The sequence below is a fragment of the Anser cygnoides genome, chromosome 2 (genome assembly GCF_040182565.1).
Source record: "Anser cygnoides isolate HZ-2024a breed goose chromosome 2, Taihu_goose_T2T_genome, whole genome shotgun sequence".
Classification (NCBI taxonomy): Eukaryota; Metazoa; Chordata; class Aves; order Anseriformes; family Anatidae; genus Anser; species Anser cygnoides.
The window spans coordinates 32,729,782-32,753,670 of NC_089874.1; the positions used below are offsets into that span (position 1 = coordinate 32,729,782).

Consider the following 23,889-nt stretch of genomic DNA (forward strand, 5'->3'; position numbering starts at 1 on the left):
AAAAATCAATTAATTGGATTTTGTTCCAATCTGATTAGAGATATTGTCCTAAAACAGTCTTTTGGAGCATGCCTATTCTGTACCTGCAAAGAAATTGTAGATGTACTCCATCCAGTTTCAAGCTACCTGTGAAATGCCTGAAGATATAATTATCATGAAATACCAGTGCTAATTGGTTTTGTCTATACAGCACTACGTCAAAGTGTAAACAAACACATTATAAGTAGTTTATCTCCAAGCTGATCCTTCAGACTGCGAGAAGTTTTAAATGGACTAATACACTGTGCTCAGATAAATTACCTTTTCTTAGCAATATAAAGTAGTCTGTACAAAACTGAGTGCCTCTGTGGCAAAAGCTTTTCTGTATCCCAGCTGACTCATTTTAAAGTTAACAGAGACATCTTTTCTTCATGCTGCAATGTGCAGCATAGTCACATCCCTGGGTAAGGTATCCGCTTCAGTTTATTGATGAAGTAAGTGGGAGGTTTGCCACTTTGGTTGCACATATTTTGTTATATCCTTGTACTGCACCTTCCACAGCCAACATTGTTGGCTGCATTTAGACTAAAAACATGAGAATAATAATCTGGGATGAGGTTGTACTTTAGTCAAGTTGTACCATATACTCCTGAAGGGACTACCTCTCAGCAGTGACCCTTTCCAGAAATTTAGAGCTGATAATATTTATGAGAGTTTGGAGCAGCTGAAGCATTGGCTAGAGATCTTTTAAATAGCTAAATTTCAACACATTCCCTATAGAGCTGAAAGTGATCATCTGAGACCTGTCGGAGGAAGATCATGCCTTAATTGTACCTTGTTGTACTATAAAAAATGAGACCTCTCCACTAGATTTAAGAGCCAGTGGTATTGTGATCTGTGTGAACTCTTAGGGGAACTCATCTGGGATATTACAGTGTGTATGAAATAAGTTTGTGTCACTGGTAGAGGTAAAAATAGTCACATAAATGTGATGGTTTCTGTAATTGATCTTTTCTAAAAGTATCTCCAGTTTGACAGGGAGCATCTTTTCAGTGTGATTTATTCTGTAATAGAGTACACTCTGGTGGCTGTGTTCCAAAAATGCTGTCCTGAATATCTATTTATAAGTAGAGCAACTCCAAATCACTCAGGTTCATGACTCCAGCATTCTATTGTAAGACAGTATTACTGTCTTGGCTGTGGCATAGATGCCAGCCTTCAGAATAGAGCCTCTCTGAAAGCAAAAAGGACTGATTACCACTTTCAGTAGCAACCCCTTACTCTGACAGTGCTGCACATTAGCACCTGAGCTTTAAAAATTAGAGTACAATATGTCATGGAGTGTGGAATGACATGGAACAACACTGCTAATTTTATTTGTTAAACTCCAAGTCAGCCAATTTCGTCTGTCACTTGCCCTTTCACCATGGAGTGGAGAGTGTACTGTTGTAAGCAGAAGAATGATCCTTTCTCCAGACTGTTTCAAAACTTTGATAGTTTTCACAATCAGAGAGAAGAGGTAGGGACTCTGTAATCAATGCCTCTCTTAATCCCATTTGTATCCTCTGCAAATTTGTAGAAGTCTCTGGAATTTCCAGTTTTCTCCACGAAAAAAGGGCACGAGTTTGCAATGATTTTCCACCTTCACTGACACTGGGAAGAGCAAGGACCTACTATTTGGCCCTCCAGTTCTCAAAATCTTGAAAATATCCCCTTGGACAGCACAAGCAGAAGGACAGAGTTAGGAAAGAAAGCCTCAACTGATTCAACTCTTTGCTGTATAAATGGTAAATCTCATAAGATAAATCGGGCTTTTCTACTTCAGGAGTGTTTATCTGGAGGAAGTGCCTTTTTCTGCAAATGGGAACTGTCCCAAGGAAAAGGGACACAACACAGCTGGACTTCACTGAAGTTGATAGTTCAGTTAAGCGTCCAACCAGTGTTCCCAAGCCTGAGACATAGAAATGTATAGGTAGTTCTGTTAATTACGCACCTGTGCACATTTAAATGATGGACCGGATGCTGTGGTGATGATCTTGTCTAAGTCCCTTTGGCATTGCAGCTCTGGATGTCTATCACAGAGGAAGCACTGAAGAGATGACAAGGCAAAGTGCACAAACATGAGAAACTTGTGAAGGCCCTAAGAATGAGTGTGTCTATACCCACAGTTCTGCAAGTTCAGTACTTTATTGTACAATTTTTGAACATTTGTGAAGAACTGTTCTTTATTAAGAAAGAAAGGTAGTTTCAAGTGACTCCCGCAGGAAGTTTGTGACTGAATCCAGTTTATGGATTAATGAATCCCCCTAATCATCAGTGGCTGGATTATAGCTTCACAACAGGGAGTTATGACATCCATGGTGGCGTAAATGTGCAGAGCATTAAACCTGCCATGTTAAGCCATTTTCAGCGATAGAATAATATAGATATTTGGGCCATGACTCTAAAACATTTTAAATGAATGTCTTTTTATTTTTTTTTAAATAATCATATTTTTGCTTGTACCACAGCAGCATTATTAAATTATACTAACATTAAAATGAATACATTCATGAATGTTCTTCAACAGATATAATAATGTGAAACAAAATTCACAGCCTCCCTTCAGTGTAAAGTACATACTGTGATATTGTGCTTACCTGTGTACAGATAGGACCCTAGGGAATTACACATTTCTAAGAAAAGCACGTTTCTATGAACTGTCTCCATTAATTAATTAAAATTAATGCTTCCAGGAATAAAAACACACTATATGTTAGACAACATTCAGAAAAGTAATTTGCTTAGGTTAGTGAAGACATCCAAGACTTTCTTTAAAAATAAATAAATAAAAGAAGTTTTAGTTTGATGAAATTGTTCAGTATCTCCGAGAATGAAGCTCTCAGGTCTCGTTCATTCTCCATCTCTGTGAGATAATTGGGAAGTAAAGGGGAAAACAGAGGGCTCGTCTAATAGTAATGAGCAAGCAGATGAGAGAAAACAGAGTAGAAAGAGAATGTAGATGAGAAAGAGAAGAGGAAAAGATGAGAGAAAACAGATGGAAGCCAAAAACCCAATGAAGTGAGAGAGACAAGACTATAATGATTTACACAAGACATGGTGGAACTAGTCTGGATAAAATAAAAAAAGAAACTTATACCATCAGTCTAACTTCAGAATAAAGCAAATCTTTAACTGGATTTAACAAAATGTTCAGGCAAAACTTTAGAATTAGAAACAGAGATTCTATAATAGGATATTCTGATAGTATTGGTGACCTGCATAGATAAGATTGAAATAAACATCAGAACATTTACATGTTTATACAAGCCAAACTTCAACTCCCACCCCCTCCCACCCTGAGGTCTAATCTTTGTTAGTATATACTTCCTTTAAGCGCTGTACAGAGCCTAAAATAGAATGCATAGATAACAACATAAATGGACATTATATTTTTATACATTTGTCCAAGAATACCATTTTTTCTCCTATTACTCTGGTCTGATAACTGTTCTTTGTTCCCTTAACAATAAATCATTATTTACATTTACATGAAAACTTAAAATAAATTCTAATGGACTGTTTCAACTTATTGAAGGAGAATTTTGGAACTGTTAGAGAGAGCACAACTCTCTAGCAACTGCATATCAGGATTTGGCTTCCCTTGCAATTAGATATGGAGCCAAATTGGAAGATGCATGTATACCCTGTAGCTGATGAAACAACATATACCCTTTTCAAATTTAAATGTTTTTTATCTGTATGGTTCATGCATGAATTCTGGAAATACTTAGTATTCTAGAAGTATATATTCTAGAAGTAAACTGCAGTAGTTTCCTAATACCTTTAAAACATACATGAGCTCTATTTACCAGTAGTTAGCAATCTTGCTAAAAGGAATGCTTCTTAGATTGCAAGCTGCAGAGTACTTCTCATTTGTTGTTTTAGTCACTGTTTTTTTCTTAATTTAATTTATTTTTTATTTTTTTCCCATGATCAGGTCAAAGTTCTCCTTTGGTGATTCAGTGGAATTTAAAGAGAATGGAGTAAAGCGAAACGGAGGACTAGGGAGAATCTCCATCCTTTACTGGATGCGAGGGGAAACCTAGTTACTAAGGATGAGGAAAAGGCTGAGGTGCTTAATGCCGCCTTTGCCTCAGTCTTTAGCGGCAATACCGGTTGTTCTCCGGACACCCAGTGCCCTGAGCTGGTGGAAGGGGATGGGGAGCAGGATGTGGCCTTCGCTATCCATGAGGAAATGGTTGGCGACCTGCTACGGAGCTTGGATGTGCGCAAGTCGATGGGGCCTGATGGGATCCACCCGAGGGTACTGCGAGAACTGGCGGAGGAGCTGGCCGAGCCGCTTTCCATCATTTATCGGCAGTCCTGGCTATCGGGGGAGGTCCCGGTTGACTGGCGGCTAGCCAATGTGACGCCCATCTATAAGAAGGGCCGGAGGGCAGACCCGGGGAACTATAGGCCTGTCAGTTTGACCTCAGTGCCGGGGAAGCTCATGGAGCAGATTATCTTGAGGGTCATCACGCGGCACTTGCAGGGCAAGCAGGCGATCAGGCCCAGTCAGCATGGGTTTATGAAAGGCAGGTCCTGCTTGACGAACCTGATCTCCTTCTATGACCAAGTGACGCGCTTGGTGGATGAGGGAAAGGCTGTGGACGTGGTCTACCTTGACCTCAGTAAGGCTTTTGACACCGTTCCCCACAACATTCTCCTCAAGAAACTGGCTGCTCGTGGCTTGGACTGGCGTACGCTTCGCTGGGTTAGAAACTGGCTGGATGGCCGGGCCCAGAGAGTTGTGGTGAATGGAGTCAAATCTGGTTGGAGGCCGGTCACTAGTGGAGTCCCCCAGGGCTCGGTACTGGGGCCGGTCCTCTTTAATATCTTTATCGATGATCTGGATGAGGGCGTCCAGTGCACCCTCAGTAAGTTTGCAGATGACACCAAGCTAAGTGCGTGTGTCGATCTGCTCGAGGGCAGGAAGGCTCTGCAGGAGGATCTGGATAGGCTGGAGCGATGGGCTGAGGTCAACTGCATGAAGTTCAACAAGGCCAAGTGCCGGGTCCTGCACCTGGGCTGCAACAACCCCAAGCAGAGCTACAGGCTGGGAGATGAGTGGCTGGAAAGCTGCCTGGCCGAGAAGGACCTGGGAGTATTGGTGGATAGTCGGCTGAATATGAGCCAGCAGTGTGCTCAGGTGGCCAAGAAGGCCAACGGCATCCTGGCCTGTATAAGAAGCAGTGTGGCCAGCAGGTCGAGGGAAGTGATTGTGCCCCTGTACTCGGCTCTGGTGAGGCCGCACCTCGAGTACTGTGTTCAGTTTTGGGCCCCTCGCTACAGAAAGGACATGGACGTGCTCGAGCGAGTCCAGAGAAGGGCGACCAAGCTGGTGAGGGGTCTGGAGAACAAGTCTTACGAGGAGCGGCTGAGGGAGCTGGGCTTGTTCAGCCTGGAGAAGAGGAGGCTCAGGGGCGACCTCATCGCTCTCTACAGTTACCTGAAAGGAGGCTGTAGAGAGGTGGGGGTTGGTCTATTCTCCCACGTGCCTAGTGACAGGACGAGGGGGAATGGGCTAAAGTTGCGACAGGGGAGTTTTAGGTTGGATGTTAGGAAGTACTTCTTTACCGAAAGGGTTATTAAGCATTGGAACGGGCTGCCCAGGGAGGTGGTGGAGTCACCATCCCTGGAGGTCTTTAAAAGACGTTTAGATGTAGAGCTTAGGGATATGGTTTAGTGGAGTACTTAGTGTTAGGTCGGAGGTTGGACTCGATGATCTTGAGGTCTCTTCCAACCTAGAGAAATCTGTGAATCTGTGAATCTGTGAGTAGAGCCAGAGGGAATATGAAAATATCAGCCTTGGCAGGATCAGCTTATTTTTCAGTACTCTTTGCTCTTTGATACTCCTCATTTCTATCATTGCTTTCTTGGTGAAGAAAGCAGTGCAATGAGGTGGTGGGAAAGCTGGCTTTACCAGTCCTCATTCCACAGTCAAGTCTCTTCAGAGATAACTATTTCCTTCCTGACTCTGTGTTTCCACTTGGATAGACAGGTTGCCAGGATTCTTGGTTTCAGGGCACCAACTGCTGCTTGAGAATGGAGTTAAATTTCAAGATTTACAATTTAAATTTCAAGATTTTTAGTAGAAAAAATAAAATTAAAAATATTATCTTTTTTAAGGCTATGGCATCAAATTTAAAATATTTGTGCTACTGTGCTACGATGTCTTTTTAAAGCAACACCGTGTAAGTAATATCAAAAACATGATTTATTTAGCACTAGATAAGAAAATTCATTGCAAATCACTGGCAAAATCTGTCAAATTTATAGAGCTGGATTAACAATAAGAAAGAAGTCAATTGCCCAATAAATGAGAAGAAAAACATCAAATTCTAGATATTTGGTTAAGTTGTTATGCATTCACAAAAGACAGAAAGTGTTGAAATTAAGACTGCAAAATCAAAGTCAACTTAGATAACTACATACACAGACTTTTTCTAGCTATCCTCAATATTACAGTAACTTAGGGTTCTTTTTCTCTTTTCTTTTCTTTTCTTTTCTTTTCTTTTCTTTTCTTTTCTTTTCTTTTCTTTTCTTTTCTTTTCTTTTCTTTTCTTTTCTTTTCTTTTCTTTTCTTTTCTTTTCTTTTCTTTTCTTTTCTTTTCTTTTCTTTTCTTTTCTTTTCTTTTCTTTTCTTTTCTTTTCTTTTCTTTTCTTTTCTTTTCTTTTCTTTTCTTTTCTTTTCTTTTCTTTTCTTTTCTTTTCTTTTCTTTTCTTTTCTTTTCTTTTCTTTTCTTTTCTTTTCTTTTCTTTTCTTTTCTTTTCTTTTCTTTTCTTTTCTTTTCTTTTCTTTTCTTTTCTTTTCTTTTCTTTTCTTTTCTTTTCTTTTCTTTTCTTTTCTTTTCTTTTCTTTTCTTTTCTTTTCTTTTCTTTTCTTTTCTTTTCTTTTTTTCTTTATTTTATTTTATTTTCTTCTTCCTTTCCTTTCCTTTCCTTTCCTTTCCTTTCCTTTCCTTTCCTTTCCTTTCCTTTCCTTTCCTTTCCTTTCCTTTCCTTTCCTTTCCTTTCCTTTCCTTTCCTTTCCTTTCCTTTCCTTTCCTTTCCTTTCCTTTCCTTTCCTTTCCTTCCTTCCCTTCCCTTCCCTTCCCTTCCCTTCCCTTCCCTTCCCTTCCCTTCCCTTCCCTTCCCTTCCCTTCCCTTCCCTTCCCTTCCCTTCCCTTCCCTTCCCTTCCCTTCCCTTCCCTTCCCTTCCCTTCCCTTCCCTTCCCTTCCCTTCCCTTCCCTTCCCTTCCCTTCCCTTCCCTTCCCTTCCCTTCCCTTCCCTTCCCTTCCCTTCCCTTCCCTTCCCTTCCCTTCCCTTCCCTTCCCTTCCCTTCCCTTCCCTTCCCTTCCCTTCCCTTCCCTTCCCTTCCCTTCCCTTCCCTTCCCTTCCCTTCCCTTCCCTTCCCTTCCCTTCCCTTCCCTTCCCTTCCCTTCCCTTCCCTTCCCTTCCCTTCCCTTCCCTTCCCTTCCCTTCCCTTCCCTTCCCTTCCCTTCCCTTCCCTTCCCTTCCCTTCCCTTCCCTTCCCTTCCCTTCCCTTCCCTTCCCTTCCCTTCCCTTCCCTTCCCTCCCCTCCCCTCCCCTCCCCTCCCCTCCCCTCCCCTCCCCTCCCCTCCCCTCCCCTCCCCTCCCCTCCCCTCCCCTCCCCTCCCCTCCCCTCCCCTCCCCTTCCCCTTCCCCTTCCCCTTCCCCTTCCCCTTCCCCTTCCCCTTCCCCTTCCCCTTCCCCTTCCCCTTCCCCTTCCCCTTCCCCTTCCCCTTCCCCTTCCCCTTCCCCTTTCTTTTTTTTTTTCTTTTCTTCTCTTTTCTTCCAAAGACTGAGCTATCTTACAGAAAGACTATGCAAAGATTACAAATTTTAATAAGTAATTTTTTCCTTAGCAGTTCATGCTGAAGGGCTGACAATTTCTTTTTGTTCATGCGCCAGGAGTCTTCTAACCTTTCTTGAAGGGGCCACAACTTAAAAATCTATTGGATCACCTCCCATATATTAGCAATGATAAAAACTTCCTCCTATTCACTGTAATTGCACAACTCCCTGTGACAGGTTTGGCAATTTTATGTTGGAAGAGTAATTTTAACAAAGAGTAGATGGGAAGTGAGTGCCAAATTTCTCAGATGGTGTAAAATTCCTTGTTTTTAAATAAAGGTTGGCAACTGCAAGTGAAGAACTCAAGCAGAAAAAAGATCTTTGCAGAGTTTTTGGGACCGTTGGTAATCCAAAGATAACAGCAGGAAAAATGCTGCTTTTGAACTAGTCATTTGCACAGTTTACAAGCTCTTTTGGTAATTTTATATAGGAATTTAAAATGACAAAAGGATTTCATAAGTGAGTGGTAACTCCCTTTTTTGCAGTAAGCACATTAAAGCTAATTAAAGTTCAATTCTTCAGAGATAAAGGATTATGAACTTCTAAGGGGGCTGTGGAATACTTGGAAAATGAGTGTTTTATCAAATATATTTTGGCTTTGAGAAAAGTTCAAGTTTTTGGACACAATGTAAAATTTTAATTATATGATAGCTAGATACTGTGTGATCCAGATATTAAATCTGGAAGTACTTTTTTTTTCTTCTTCTTCTTATTTTTATTATTATTTTTTTAATGAAGTATATTTGAATGTACTTTTGACTTACATTTGTTACGATATTTTCTGAAACTTCTCTGTTATTTTGTGATGTATCCAATCTCAGTTATATTATTTTGACTGTCACTCTGAGAGATAAGTGCAACAAAAATAACTCTAGAAGTGGAAATCATGCATAGGGATGTTTTTGTTGCTAGTTTCAACATTGTAAATTGAGACAGACATTGAAAAAGGGAACTATGTGATTCAGTTCATTCTTACATTTTCTTGAAATTACAATCAATCTCAGTTTCCGAGGCAACTGACTACATGAGGATGGACCAGCCAATAATGGGAAACAGCTTTCTGTTTTATTACTGTAACATATGGTATAAAAAGTCTTTTTTGTTTCATGCTGTTGAGGAGACTATCCAATTTATCACTGCAAATAGGATCCAAAAATGATTAAAAGAGGTGTGAGCAGTTCAGTTTTGTAGCAGAAATCCAGAGACATAAGTTCATGGGGGAAAAGCAAATTCAGATACATCAAAATATAATTTTTAGATGCTCTTCCCAAATCCCAAACTTCATCTTGATTTTTCCTCTGACCTTCCTCAGGGGTCCTGGCAACATGAAGGGTTGGTGTAAGTGATTGTATTGGCAAATGGATTAGCATTGTAGCAATATGACTCTCTCAGGATGAGTTGAATTGCCGTTCTGCTGTAAATTGCCTTGCACAAATAAAAGGCTTCTTCCATGTGCACCACTGAAAGAGGTATGATTGATCTAGGACCACAAGGCCTACTACATTTCTTTTGCAGACATCAGATAAAATCTAATAGGAGAAGTGTTGGCTCCTAGCAGTCATTGTAAGCTTAAGTAAAATATTAAATCACATTGTAGTATATCAGCACTTCCATGTTTTGTTTCTCGAGTTGAGATTTCAAGTGCTTTGCTATTCACTATTCGTTCCTTGCTTAATAAAAAAAAAAAAAAAAAGCTGTGAAACATTTACACAGGAGTTAGGGTATTCCTGAGGTATTCCTGAATTCTGTATGGTGTTCTTCAACGTTTATTTTTCAGTGCCTTTGTTTATTTATTTATTTTTCCTCCTTCCAGGTATGCTTAAGAAAAACTTTTTATTTCGCTCAAAATTTATTTATTTTTTTTTGTAAGTTTCTGTGAAGCTGGCACTGTATTTCTTGACTATCTCAATTTCTGTTTCAGAAATTTGCTACTTTCCTTTGCTACTTTCATATTTTATTAAACTTCCTGTTTATGTCATTGATTCCTTAATATTTAAAGTTCTTTCCCATGTCAAAAAAAAACTTCCTTTTTATTTTCAGTATAAATAACTATTTTTTTATCATTTTACTGAAATCAGAAACAAAATTCCTGTTCTCAACATGTCATATTGGGCTTTATATTTCCCTAAGCCTTAGTTACCTCCTTTCTTTGACTTCACTCTCCACTTCACATTGTTGGTGTAATTTTCATGCAGGAGAGCATTTTATATTTTATAATATCAGCCCATCTAATGTTACTCCCTGAACATGGACTGGTACTTTTCTTTGTCAGTTGAGTCTTTCTAATCACATTCAATTCAGTTAATATGTAAGCACTGACATCTAAATTTCTCTGTCTTTGGAGTCTGTCATATTTCCATGATTTTGTTGAGCAAAAGTTAATATGAGAAGAGAGGGATAGGGTAATGTAAGAGGGACAGTATCCTTCCCAACTACCCAAAGTCAACTGCAGATCACATTTCTAACCAAACAGTAGCTGAAACTGCATAAGAAGAAGTTATAGTTTCTAACACTGTGTGGTACACAGAGATTACTGCTTTAGTGGGAGCACATCCCTACTCCTACAAATACCTTCTTTCTTCTCTGAGAATTTTGCAGTGTGTGTTGGGGGGGAGGGGAGTTGGGGGGGGGGGGGCGAGGGGGAGGGATAGAAAAGTGCTCTTCTGGGTTACCTCACATTACCTGTAAATATTTCCCCTGTTAAAATTGTATCAGTATGGGTTCCATTAACTGGCCTTCATCTTAGGTAAAGTGAGAAGACTTGATTCTGTATTATATAAAATCTTGGTGTATAAGGGATGCTGTGTTTTTGGCTGTCAGAATGAAGTCCAGCTGGTCTGTTTAAATGCAGACTAGAATAAGGGGATGGACTAACAAGGTCTCAATTCCAATGACAAAGTTCTTGCAAGTGTGAGACAAATAGGCATGTATTTACCAATACAGAAGTGTTTGATGCTGTTGCTGCCTGTAACATCACTATCTTTCTGCTTTAGACCAGAGATGCTTCCTAATTTGGTTTGGGTGTAAGAAAATGTCCATATGTTTCTTTTCTACGAGTGTCTGTTTTTCATCAGGAAAAACCAAGAGGAAGTGACATATGTCTGTATATGTCTGAAAGAATACCTCTGAAGAGCTAAAAAAACAGATTAACCATTTGGTTAACAGATTAACCATGAGGTATTTTCTGAATATCATTAATTCAATAGTGACAATATAATATATAATAAAAGAATAGTGACTATCCAGAAATGTAAAATTTCTATTTAATGATACGACAGAAAACCACACACACAGAAAATGCCTTTAAAAGTAGTAGTGACTATGTGGAAAGAAATACAAGACAAGGAGAGAAAGCATTTGCAAGAGAGAATATGTAGAGACCTCTGAGAAAAAAAAAAAAAAAAAAACTTCATGTGCTTTGTATTCACAACCATGTTGATGAATCCAGCATGCAAAAAAAATATGCTTTTGCAAATGGCTGTGACCTTGATGAATAATATGATTTCTAGAAAATGCTCATTTTCTTTTCATTTAAAAAAGAAAGAAAAAAAAATCCCTTTCTGGGCAAACTGCAGTTCCCAGAAATTTAGAAAATTTTGTGGTAAAAGTATTTTTTCCAAGGGATATCTGTATCTTCTATCCACTCAGCCTATTGCTCCCATGAAAAAAATATCACCCCTCCATTACATCTCCCCAGGCATTTTGTATGAGATTTACCCTCTGTTCCTCCCCACATCTCCCCACTTTTCCAGGCATTGAAAAGTCTTTTAAACGTCTCTACCAATCACTGCAGTAATAGCATAAGTGCATTGTTAACACTGCAAACTGAGCATTAGTATGATCAGTAGTATAGTAAATTTTCGGTAGAATTTCTTTATTTGTGCTGATTGCCAGACCATATACCATATGCCCAAACTGGGAAGCTTTTCTGAACGTTTTTGTTAAATGAGGAGGGTAGATTTTAGACCTGGAGACAAACTGAATACTCCAGAGCCCTCTTCTCAGATGCACAAAGGCTCACTTTCTTTTTAATTTATTCAGAACACCATCCTTTCCCTTTTCCCCAATTTCACCATTCTTCTGGAGTGTAGGCAAAATAGGTCCTACACTATCCTTTCTCTTATACTGTTCTTAGCTGGCTAAGGAATTTTAAAGGTGTCAACTACTCTAAAAGATATGCTCAAAGTAATTTCCTTTTTGTAGGCATACTTAATTCTTCAGAGAGGACATCATGTTATCAATCATTTTGTTAACTCTATCAATCCTACGCATTGTGGCAGAATTTTACATCTGTATTTAGCTATTTCAGTTATTTTAAGATTTTTGTCTTCTTAGTAACAATCATTTTGCTATGTAATAAGATTTACTGGGAACAGTGAACTGTTCTGGTATTATTATGTTAAAGTTTTAAGCAAGTCCAATGACTTATGTAATAAGATACTGTTGAAAGAAATGACTTAGCAGAAAGGCAAAATTATTTTGTTATAGCAAAGGGCATGTACTGTACTGTACTGTACTCAGACTTGATAGAAAAGTTTCTAGGCTATGCGTTGCAGCCATACACCATCTGAATTTTAAAACAGAAATCTTAAAATACCCTCAAATGTGACTAATATCTTTATGACAGAAAAACTTCTGAAGATTTTTTTTTCCCCATAGAATAAACTAATAACAACTAAAGGACACCAAATTGATTTTTCTGATAGGAACATGTTATGTCATGAACGCTAAACACTCTTAAATATTGCTTGAGGGTAAAATTTGGTAGTGGATATACATGTGTTATCATCATTTCCCTTACCTGTTAGAATGGCTTTGACTGGAAAAATATTGAATTAAAATGGTGGGATCCAATACTTACTGCATTTTTCTTTCTCAGTATTGGTGATACTATTTTAAGTCATTCTGTGCTATAATTTGAAGCTTCATCTTTTTGAAATAAACTTCTATTTCCTCTTTCTTATATGTCATCTTGTTGTATAGCTCTTGGAAGCCACATCAGTGGAAGCTATGTAGAAGAGTCCTTATAATTAAATTGAAACCACCTTTCTAAGTAATAATAAAAAATGGAAGTATCAGTAAATATTGTAGACTATTTCTTATGCTTTTTGAGTGTTTAAAATGTTGCAATTCCAGTTGTGATAGAATTTAGATGCCAAAATATTTTTTTTAAAAAAGAACCAACAAATAGGAGTCTTAGACTCTGAAAATGTCTTCAATAGCCAAAAATAAAGCTCACGGTGCTTCAAAAATTTTTCTATACTGAATACTGAATAGATTTTTCATACAGTGTCACTTAGATACTCCTACAATTGTATCACTTGAAATTACTAACATGGGGCATTGCCTCAAGACCTTAACCTTTTAAACACTTTGGCACGTGCTTAATTTAGCATCATGCATAAATCCCCCTGAAATGATCATGACTTATAGTAGTCAAGATGTGATTACCTTTTGCTCCTTGAAGAATAAACCTACTCTTAATAAAAAGTTAATACTGAATTAAAGAATTAAGAAATAAAGATATTTTACATCTCCAGAGATCAAATAAGGTAACTAAAATAATAGTTACGACGAGAATATTGACGGTGCTTATAAAAAGTAGAGAAGAAATAAAATATTAAAAAAGATGTATATAAAAAAAGAAGCCTATAAGGGTAAAAGAAGAGATGTAAAAAGAAAGCCTATAAAGATAAAAAACATATAAAAGATATAGCTTAGGAACTAATACAGATAAAGTCTGCAGGAGCTAGGCATAACCTGGAGTCTAGGACAAAACTAATTATCAGATGACAGTCAGAAAGGAATTTTTGGGGCAAGTTCTCAGGTTTAGTCTTGGTGAACTTGGGCTGACATTAGGACTGGTATAAAGAAATGTTAAGAAGGTAAGCCAAAATTTTAGGGAGACACAGGAGTACAAACTCAATTAATATTACAGATGAAGAAAAAAAAATCTCCAATAGTTGTACAGAAATACTGTGTAGATTTCTGTGAGGATAGACGTTACTTGATATTGTACTACATTAAAACATATGTGCAAACAACACATAAAAATAGTAGATACCATAAGTTTCACATACCTATCAGGGTAATCTTTTAAATTCTTTCTGACCTAGTCATATCAAGGTGCATTCAACAGCATACTTGTGCAGTTTTAAGGTAGGACAACACAGTGATTGGAGCAATATTTTATTTGCAGGATACAAAACTGAGAAACTCCACATAAACCTATTTATTTATTTCAGATGAGACTGGGTCTCTATTTGGTGGCAAAACCCCCACTCTAATAGTAATATTGCATTGTATATATCTATATATAGAGATATAAATATAGATATATATTTCTTGCAAACTATAGGTCTGTTATAACTGGATAAACAAGAGTGCTTTTATAGTGTTTTCTAGTAGTTAAAGTAGTTAACTTAGAGTGTTTTGCATTTTCTTTCTAGGTTTTTCCAAGGTCTGCTAAGTAATTTATTCATCTTCTACCAGCTCTTAGTTTTAGCTGATTCATCTGTAAAGTGGGTACAAGACATGCTTGTGTTAGAGCACTGCGCAATCAGAAACAGCTATACTGATTTATACCAGCTGAATATTTGGGCCTTTCTATTTATTAATGTTCTGAAAGTACTTTGAGATCACTGGATGAAAACAGTGGAGGATTTTAGGGAAAGAGCAAATAATTTATGTTACTAAGCTATTCCAATCTGCAGTTTTAGACCACTGTGGATTTTCTTTCTCAGTTACATAAATTACTGTCCTGGGCTGGTTTTCCTGCTCATTTCCTTTTTAAATTACCAACACAGCAAAAGAATTGTAGCTATTTGCATTAGCTTAATTTTCTTTGGAGATTTCCAGCTCTGTATGATGGTACTTGCAAAGTCATTTTTGGGTTGGGTACTTCTCCACAGTCTCTTCTGGGAGAACAAATGTTTGGGAGCATCTTAAACATGTGCTGTAAATGTACAAAAATAGAATGGAAGAATAAAAGGAACAAGATCAAGTAAACAGAGTCCCTTGGTAGAATCTCTTTAATGTCTTGCATCTGATGTTCAGATTGGTGGGGAGGGGAGGATCACATGCTTGATGTTTTCTCTAGGACTACACCCAACTGGAAGCCATCCCTTGGCTTCTCTGCAGACAGCAGCATACCCAAATGGAACATATTAATTCTCCGGGGAAATCTCCTTAGTGGGATAGAAAGGAATCTTTTCAGCTTCCCAGATACATGCTCTGTTCCCAATAGCATCAGACTTAAAGGAGGACCTGCAATACCTTGGGCTGGAGCACACAGTTGCATTGTAACTGCAAAGTTTAGCATAGATAAATAACTCCTGTGATCCAGCTGCTCAAGCTTTCAGGATCTGCCATGTTTATTAATGAAAATGTGATTGAAAATAAAGAAACAGTCAGCTAGGCAAGGTGCCCCTGTAACTCTGCTGTCATCATTAGGTGAATATGGTATACGAAATATTTATGCTTCTATATGAGTCAGGATCACAGAAAATAAATATCCCTTTTATGTGCTTTATTTCCTTTGGAGAAAGGAGTAGAGGAGAGGGTGGGTCATAGTGGAAGAATAAAATTCACTTATTTTCTGACAAAAGCTACTCTCACCTCACTGGAGAAGGATCCTAGCTTTAGCTTCTGCTTGCTGATAACGCCTGCAGCCTAACTGGTTTCAAGCAGGAAGCTGACAGCCTGCCAGTCCCCAGTCTGTACCTGTCTAGTGACCTATGGCCAGAAGCCAAATCATATTTCTTACCCCTGCTGTGGGTAAGATAATAACTGTTCTTGCCTAGGTCTGAGTGCAGACTGGCTATCTACCCTTGCAAACAATTTCTGATGAGCAGAGTTTTGACCCTTCACACCGTAACAAATCCCGCCAGCTGCAGTCTGACTTCTGAGCATAGGGTTGGTCTGAGGAATTTGGAAAGGTTAACATGAATATCTATTAGTGTATGACCAATGCTAGTTGTATGCCAGATTTTATTTTTTTTTAAACATATTTTCTGTTATGATCTGATTCAGAGGATTCTGTTCTTAAGCAGTTCTGAAGGGAAGTGCTGTGGTTATTGAGCTCCTGAGGAGGCAGTTGATGGATGATGTCTCTTTTGCACACCTTGCAAAACCCTCCAGAGTGTAGATGAGATGGAAAAGGAGCAAGGTCTGATGCTACTCTACTCCCAGGAGGCATAGAAGTGTTAGGAGCTGTTCAACCATTCTTAATCTCCTGAAGCAGGAGAAGCCTATGTATGAGGGAGACATGAGCCTTGTGTTGCTTTTAGGTGAAAAAAAGGGATGAGTCTAGTGCTTTGTGTAGGCTTTCTTTACAGCTGCCTACCTCAAAATGGTTTTCTATGGACAGATATTCAGGAGTAATGACGAGGCTGAAGCTTGAAAGGTGGCAAATGCCAAAGGATTTTATTTCTGTCCTGGTGACATTTAGCCCATATTTAAAGGTTTATCTATACTACTGATTTCTCATAGCACTTTGTAAGATAGAAAAAGATCTGTTGCATTTGTGAATGAATTTACATGTGTGTTTTGTGCCACAAAGGAGTCCTTGACAAAGGTTAGAGACGTCTACATGAAGTACAAAACAAAATGTTGTGATGTTTTCCAGAGACGTTAAGCTGCTCTTCTCTAGGCAGAGATCTCATAGTAGATAAAAGATGAGCAACCTTAAATGCCTGTTTGCTTATGTAGAGGAAGACTGCAGTAGAGATTTAAAGACTAGATGTTTATATGGTCCTCTCTGCAATTGAGAGACTTAGAGCTGCTGTCGTTTTCAAAGGCCAAATAGCAGGCTTGGTTGCTGTGTGAAGGACCACAAATATCCTGAGATGTTTTAGTTGAAGAGTCAAGCCTGCTACTCTAGTAACCATTTTTTCTTTCTTTTTTTTCAGAAAAAAAAATCCTCTTAGGTCTTACTGTAGTTGCATAAGTTAAGGTAAACAAACAGTAATAGAACAATGAATTCTGAATGCCACCTCTTGTTGTTATCCTTACAACCTTCTCCTTCCTTTAGTTGAGATCCCTGTATAGCCCTTCTGTATGGATTTATACATATGCTACTATTTACTGTATGCTACTGTTAAAGATATCATTGCACCTGATGCATTGTGTGAAAGACCTGGCTTTCGGTATTTAATAATTTTGCTAATATTAGCAGTGTGGCTGACCATTTCCTTGTCAGATATATGTATTTGAAAAAAAAAAAAAAAGAAGAAACTGGCTAAAGTATTTTTGCTGCTTCTAAAAATGAGATTAAGGGTCAAATGCTTTGTTTTGCCCAAGTTATTAAAAATGTGCTGACATATTTGTGTTTTGGAGCAAGGCCTTAAAATGTGGTAGATATGTTGTAGATTTTCCCAGTATTCCAAATTATTCATCTCTCAGAAATCTCATTCTGCTTGAGCTTGGTAAGCTTTCCTAGTGCAACTTGAGTTTCTAAAGATGCTGTTAGTTCTGAACACGCTTCATTCTCTGACACCCCTGAGCATGGTCTATGCTGCACTTATGGCTGCACTTTTTTTGACATTAAGAAGAAAAAAACAGAGCCTGACTTAAATTTGAGGAAATGTGAATGGAGAGGAGGAGGGCAAAAGCTCAAGTGGCTGCAGATAGGGAGGGTTCTCCACAGGATCCCTCCTTCTTTCAGTGCATAAGATACATGGTGCTATGGGGACAGATCAAGATTGCATATCAGCCACAGTCCTCATCAGTAATCAGGATTCTTGCCACATGTGTTGCAGACTTGGGGGAGTTTGGGAAGTATGTGTTGCTTCAGACACTGAACGTATAATTAGAGTATCAGAAGGTATGTACATAAGAAAGATAAGACGTGATTGCATAGGAGATCTTTTTCCTGATATTGTTCCCTAACTATGGGGAGGTTAACCTGCAGAAATGTTCAGTCAGTGTAGTGTCTAATGTAATTATTCATCTGTGTACTGTGTGTGTTATATAGTTATACATCATAGAAATATAGAAAAAAAGACCTAGAAGAGATGTAATCTGACCTCCTGCCTCAAGGCCATATCATCCTGAGCCTGCAGCAAGCATGATGGATATTTATTTTACCTGTTATTAAATTCTTGAACAGTTTATTTAAACGATTATCTATTTTTACCACTGAAAAGCTTTTTCCAGTGCCTGAAATACAGCTTTCCTGCTGCAATTACTTCATGTCCGATCCATGCTATAAATGCAGAGCAGGTTCTTTCCTCTTGCAACAGTCATTTACATATTTGTGGACTTTTATCACAGTTACTCTCTGTTCTGTGAGTCAAATAATTGTATTATTTTTCCACTTAGGTCACATTTTTTTAATTTTTTTTTTTCTTTCCTGTTGTTCTCTCAGATTGGGTTAGATCCTTCCCAAAGCGCAATGCTTGCTATTGGAATTCACACTTCAGTACAGGCCTACTGATGACATGTTAAAAAGGGAATATGTTACAAATTATGCTATTTTGTCTGTAGACATTCTTGGTCCAATCTCACTTAAATTATCAAAAATATGAAATTGTGTCTATCATTTATTTTCTAACATAAAATGATATACATTGAAATGATGTATGACCTGTAAGAAATTTTCACTTAATCTGAATTCTTCTTTTCTCTAACGAGTAAAACAACCACCTTCCTAATATTAAAAATAACTTTGAGGAAATCAGAACAAAATAAAGTTCTTAAAATATAGACCAAAGAAACACTGAAAACAAAAACAAAAAATTGCTAACAATTTGTTATCAACATGCTTTTTTCACAGAAAACCTTACTTTTCAACAAAAACTTGATACTTTTGGCCTAAATTGATTAAAGAAATAAATATTATGCTAAATAAACACATAGTACGATGCATATGCAAAATTGACCTGCAGATTTTGAGCTGTGTAGACTGATTGAGTTTTCCTTGGTTTAATACATTTCAATTAGAGAATTTATTAGTATATTTTTCTTTTAATGCTAGTGATATCCCCCTGAATTAACACAGACGTTACAGGCTCAGCATCTCTCACACTGTGCAAAAGCTGTCCTTATGCCTTCCCTTCAGATAGTCAGCCTGAAAGAGGGCATCCGTGAATACAGTACATAAGGTTTTATCCTCTCCTTCGACTAAACCAAAGTTAATCCCTACTGAAGTTTGTCAAAGAAGGGGTTAAAGAAGTGGAATCTTTGTGACTGTGAGGGGCTGAATTATCTTCCTGACACCAGCAGGGGTTGCTGTCACTGGTTTGTGGTTGTCACATTCCTGTTATGCTTGACCTTGGAAAGGCTTGACAACATAGTCTGGATTTGATTAAGGGAATTTCATGTTTTTCCTTTGCTAGAGTCACCCCCCACCTCGACAAACATTTAAAAATGTTAAGAAAGAAAGAAAAAAAAGTTTGGAAAGCAAACATTTTCCCAAAAGAAATTTATAGTTCAAATTTACACCAAGTTCGCACTAACTGGAGCAGTCCGGGTTTCCACTCAGGCTTTGAGTGCTCTCTGTAAACCATTAGTCACTTCCCTGGAAGAGGCAGCTTTTTATAGGCAGCAGTATAAAACAGGCACAGATGTGTGTGTAATATTAGAGGCTTTCACATGTACCTGCCTTACCCCCCCCCCCCCCCCGATCGTAGGATCGTAGAAAAGGAAAAAAGTATTACTAAAGAAAAAAATAATTTTTTTATATTTTTGCTTCAGACTTCATTTGGTTTTGGATTGCCACGATGAAGATTGGCTTAATTAAAAGAAAATATGTTTTTGATGTACAAAACCCTTGTTGGGTTGTGGATTTTTGAGACTGTGGCAATTTGTAGTTCTTTTAATTTTTAACCTATTGTTTGTTTTTTTTCTTTTTCACTTTACAGGACTGTGATCATGCCAGCTGCCAATGAGTTTGATCCAGAGATTGTCTTGGTATCAGCGGGATTTGATGCCGTGGAAGGCCATGACTCTCCACTGGGCGGGTATAAAGTCACAGCAAAATGTAGGTACAGTCACAAGGTGCACATTTCTGTATCAGTACTTCTTCTCTTTGGGAACCTTATCCAAAGTCCATGTTATGTCCATAGTTCTATTTTGTGAGATTACAGATGTGTAACGGAGGGCAGGGACTGAGTGGAAATGAACGTTTGTATTTCTGGCTCACTCCTTTCTGTTCCTTTTGGCATTTTTGTCTCAGCTTTTTAAAGTATTACTTTTCTGGCATTCAAATAACATTTTAGAGGTTTCATGCTTTTCAATAGGCCCCATTTTCCAAATGATGGAGTAAGTTATTTCTCTTTAAATATATATTGGAGATTTTAAGCATTGGCGGCCTAAGTCCAATCTCATATTGCTGTTTTGTTATTGTAATCTTTTCAGCTTGATGGCATTAATCCTGAATTACATCAGTGTTCATGAAGGCCAACATTTTCTAAAAGACTACTCTGTTGGGTCTCAATGTTTGGATGTCCATTTCAGTCCTCCATAAAGTGTGTTCAAGGCAGGGTTTTAGTACTTTCTGAAAGACAGGTCTATCTGACATGTCTCATATCTAGCACTCCAAAGTCACTAGTTCTTACTGAATACTGTTGCCAAAATGATCCCAAACCTGAGACATTAAGCATGGGTGAGTAATGTAATAATGCTCTGTACAGTACTGTGCAGTGTAACATTGCTATATATAAATCAGCTTCCATGAGGCAATGCAAAATGGTTTCCTAATTCAGTGCTGTGAATAATTTTCTTCAGTATGTACATTTTTTTCAGTATATCTCAAGAAACACCATATTAACATTTGATTAGTTATTAAATATTGATCCCCCTTGCTAATCACAAATTCTTTGGGAAAAGCCTGGAGAAGTCAATGAGATTTAAAGGCATTTAACATGCTGCACAAATGGACCTCAGCTCAGAGGGAATTTGTCCATCAGTCCCTCTGCCTTTTGTTACAGGTGAGTTCACTGGAGTTGGTATTTACCTTAGGAGGAGCAAGGAAGAGACACTTTTTATTTTTTTTCATTTAAAATAAACAATGTACAGGTTCTCCTGAATATCAAACACAAAAAAAATAGGTGAAGAGCTAGACTGACTCTTTATAGTGGCATGCTGTGGAAATTGAGTATGCAGAAGGCAGTGCAAGGGCCTCCTGAACATACTCACACAGGTGTTAGCTTACAACAGGGTTGGGAAGGGAACATCCCTGTGACTGCACGTAAGATGTATTGAGATAAGTTTTTAAGCTTAATGCAGTGTCTGCATTAGAGAAGAAAGGGTTGTAGTGACCTGTATGCATGTTTGAGTATGACTTATCAGTGTGTTATAAGTTTTAGTAAAATGTGTGTGAAAAGCTCTTTGAAAAAGGTTTACTCATCATTTATTTATTTATTTTTCTGAAGTATGGTTTCTGGTCAGAGGCACGATTTCATGACCATAAGTGGTAAGCAGATAAGCTTCCAAGTGATACAAAGGAGTTATTTTTTAGAGCATGGATAATTATCTGGATATAACTGCTGAAAATATATGCTAAATGTCTCTTAAGCATCCATGATGCTCCAGCATGATACTCTGGCACACATGATGCCTGCACACAGGATATTCTGGCATAGCAGCTTCAACAACTTTCATATCAATTGCAATAAGATTCATATTTTCCTCTCAGAATAGACTGAATTTCACCCAACAACAAAGAAAAAATGTTTGATATTGGAATCAAAGTTAATTTTCATTCATGAATGAATTAATGAACTCTTCACAGCTTTTAGACACTGAAATCATAGTACATTTTTTAATATAAGAGGCTGCACATCCATAAGTTACACATGTGTGTGAGAAAAAAAAGTGATTTACAGTAGGTGGCTCTTGTTTAAATTAAGGGAAACGCCAAGATAGACCTAGATAATGATCATGCACCTGAGGGATGAATAAAGCCTTTTGTATAGAGCCAAAGGAATTTATTATTTCCCCCAAACAAAATTCTCCACATTCCACCATACCTTTTTAGAACATAACATACTATATGCGGTATGTTGAAAAATGAACAGTCTATAAAAAATAAATCATTTAAAGTCCAAAGAGAAACACTCATATTAAAGTCTACAAATAGATATTCATGATTTTTTAGAATAATTGTTTTGTAAGAATTATAAATTATGCCAAAAGAAGTAAATGTAAAGCTTCATCTGTAAATATTCTTTCTTTATAAAATCTAGTTTTTATTTGTACACTTAATACGTTGGATTTTCTGACTTGTGATGACCCAATATAAACTTTACAGATACAAATTAGGAAGAGACTGATATCAAAGGAGAGAAGTTAGATCCTTAATTAATAACCTTACACTATTAAAGATAGTTAGAGAGACACAATACTATTGATAAGAAGTTATATCTTCCCTTCAGAGTACAGTAACAGATTAAAAAAATATATATATTAACCAATCAGCATTTCCAAGTAACAAAATAAACGCCATTGGATGAAGATAACAGATTAGACTAACTGAAGCCTTGGAATAACAATATAGCAGGCAACTGAAAAAAGAAAAAAACCTGATCTACTAAATCTATTCATTTTGAGATGTGTAAATTATAAAAAGTTTTCAACCACTATTTTAATTTTTCCCTGTATCGATGTACAATCTGATTTACTAAGCAGTTGCCATTTCTGACTACTAAATAAAAACATCAGCAAAAAAATAGTCCTACATATTTTTACAGATGATTTTAATGAATGGGTCTGATGTGCAAGTCAAGATTTCTTGCAGTGATATGACCCTTAGCTTGTCTAGTAGAGAGTAGTATGGAAAAAAGCCAACTGAGATAAATGATAATAGCAGAGCTAGAATATCTCACTTGCCTAATTTATCTCCAGTCCCATTAAGCAACTAAATCACTAAAGGTCTTTTTCCACTGGGGGAAAAAAAAAAAAAAAAGTGTTTAAAAAAGATTGGAAGGGCGGGAGAAGGGCGGGCGGGAGAGTTGAATCTTTCTTCTCTTTCCATGCTTTTCAAATCACTTCTCCCAAGTAGATCTTTTTCTCCAGCTGCCTTTTTAATTCCTTCTTGTTTGTTGATTTTTTGAGGAAAAAGGTATTCACTAAACAAATGAATATTTAATTAACTTTTACCCAGACAAGATTTTGATGCAATGCAGAACTGAGAATAAGATAAAATAAAACATCTGTTTCAACCCCATCTTTGAGGATCTTGCAGGCACATTGGATTGTCTCTTTTTATCCTTTATTCCAATAATTTTTCTCAACAAAACACTGTCATTTCAAAAGGCGCTTGTACACCTTTTGTACCTATTTGTACCTAATATGTACATATTTATACATACACAACTTGAAACATATACTCAGTCTATGTGCATAAATGTAGTAATGGACTTTATAATGTGTTAAGAACAAAATGGACTTCAAAGATTTGAGATGACTGGTGGCATAATGTGGGAACTTTCTGCTGCCAGGAAGCTCTTGGGCCTGTAGTGCCAGCTATAGTCCTAATACCTCAGTAAGAAAAGGCAAGCATTATAGATAATACCTTTTATTAGACTACCTAGCACAGATGGAAACAGTATGAATATTTCTGAATGAAAAACCCCTTTGTCCTGAAGATCTTCCCCCCAAGGTAGACTGTCTGAAAACAAGTTTCTTTTTCCAAATATACTTTTTTTTTTTTTCCTGATAAAGATATTATCTCCACTAACAAACTCCACCTTGCCCATGTCCTTAGGGCTATTATGACTGCACAAGCAAAGCAAAGAAAGCAAGGCACATGGCTGGTCCTCCTGGCCCAAGGTCTTGCACAGTAATAGGTGTCAAAGCAGAGTGATAATTCCTGCTCAGGAACTTCTCTTACTTCTGATAGGGCCTGGCTCACATCATTAGGGATATTCAAGCAGCTTATGTCAGATTTTACTTTGTTACCCCGACTTAGGACTCTTCACCGAAATCATAGGGGAAAAAAGTTTGTTATTGTCATGTCCAACTTTGGTACCACAGCTGCCTCCATGTTGCATGGTTATACTGATTCCCCA

General features: G+C 37.6%; 1 protein-coding gene across 15 annotated transcripts in view; it reads left to right on the forward strand.

Annotated features, from left to right (window-relative positions):
- The window catches only part of HDAC9 (histone deacetylase 9), a 480,254-nt gene that overhangs the window by 397,103 nt on the left and 59,262 nt on the right, over positions 1-23,889 (forward strand). For all 15 annotated transcript variants that reach the window (XM_048068356.2, XM_048068353.2, XM_013171797.3 and 12 more), the window contains one exon: positions 19,741-19,859. In XM_048068356.2, the coding sequence (XP_047924313.1) occupies positions 19,741-19,859 (119 nt within the window). The remainder of the gene's footprint in view (positions 1-19,740; positions 19,860-23,889) is intronic.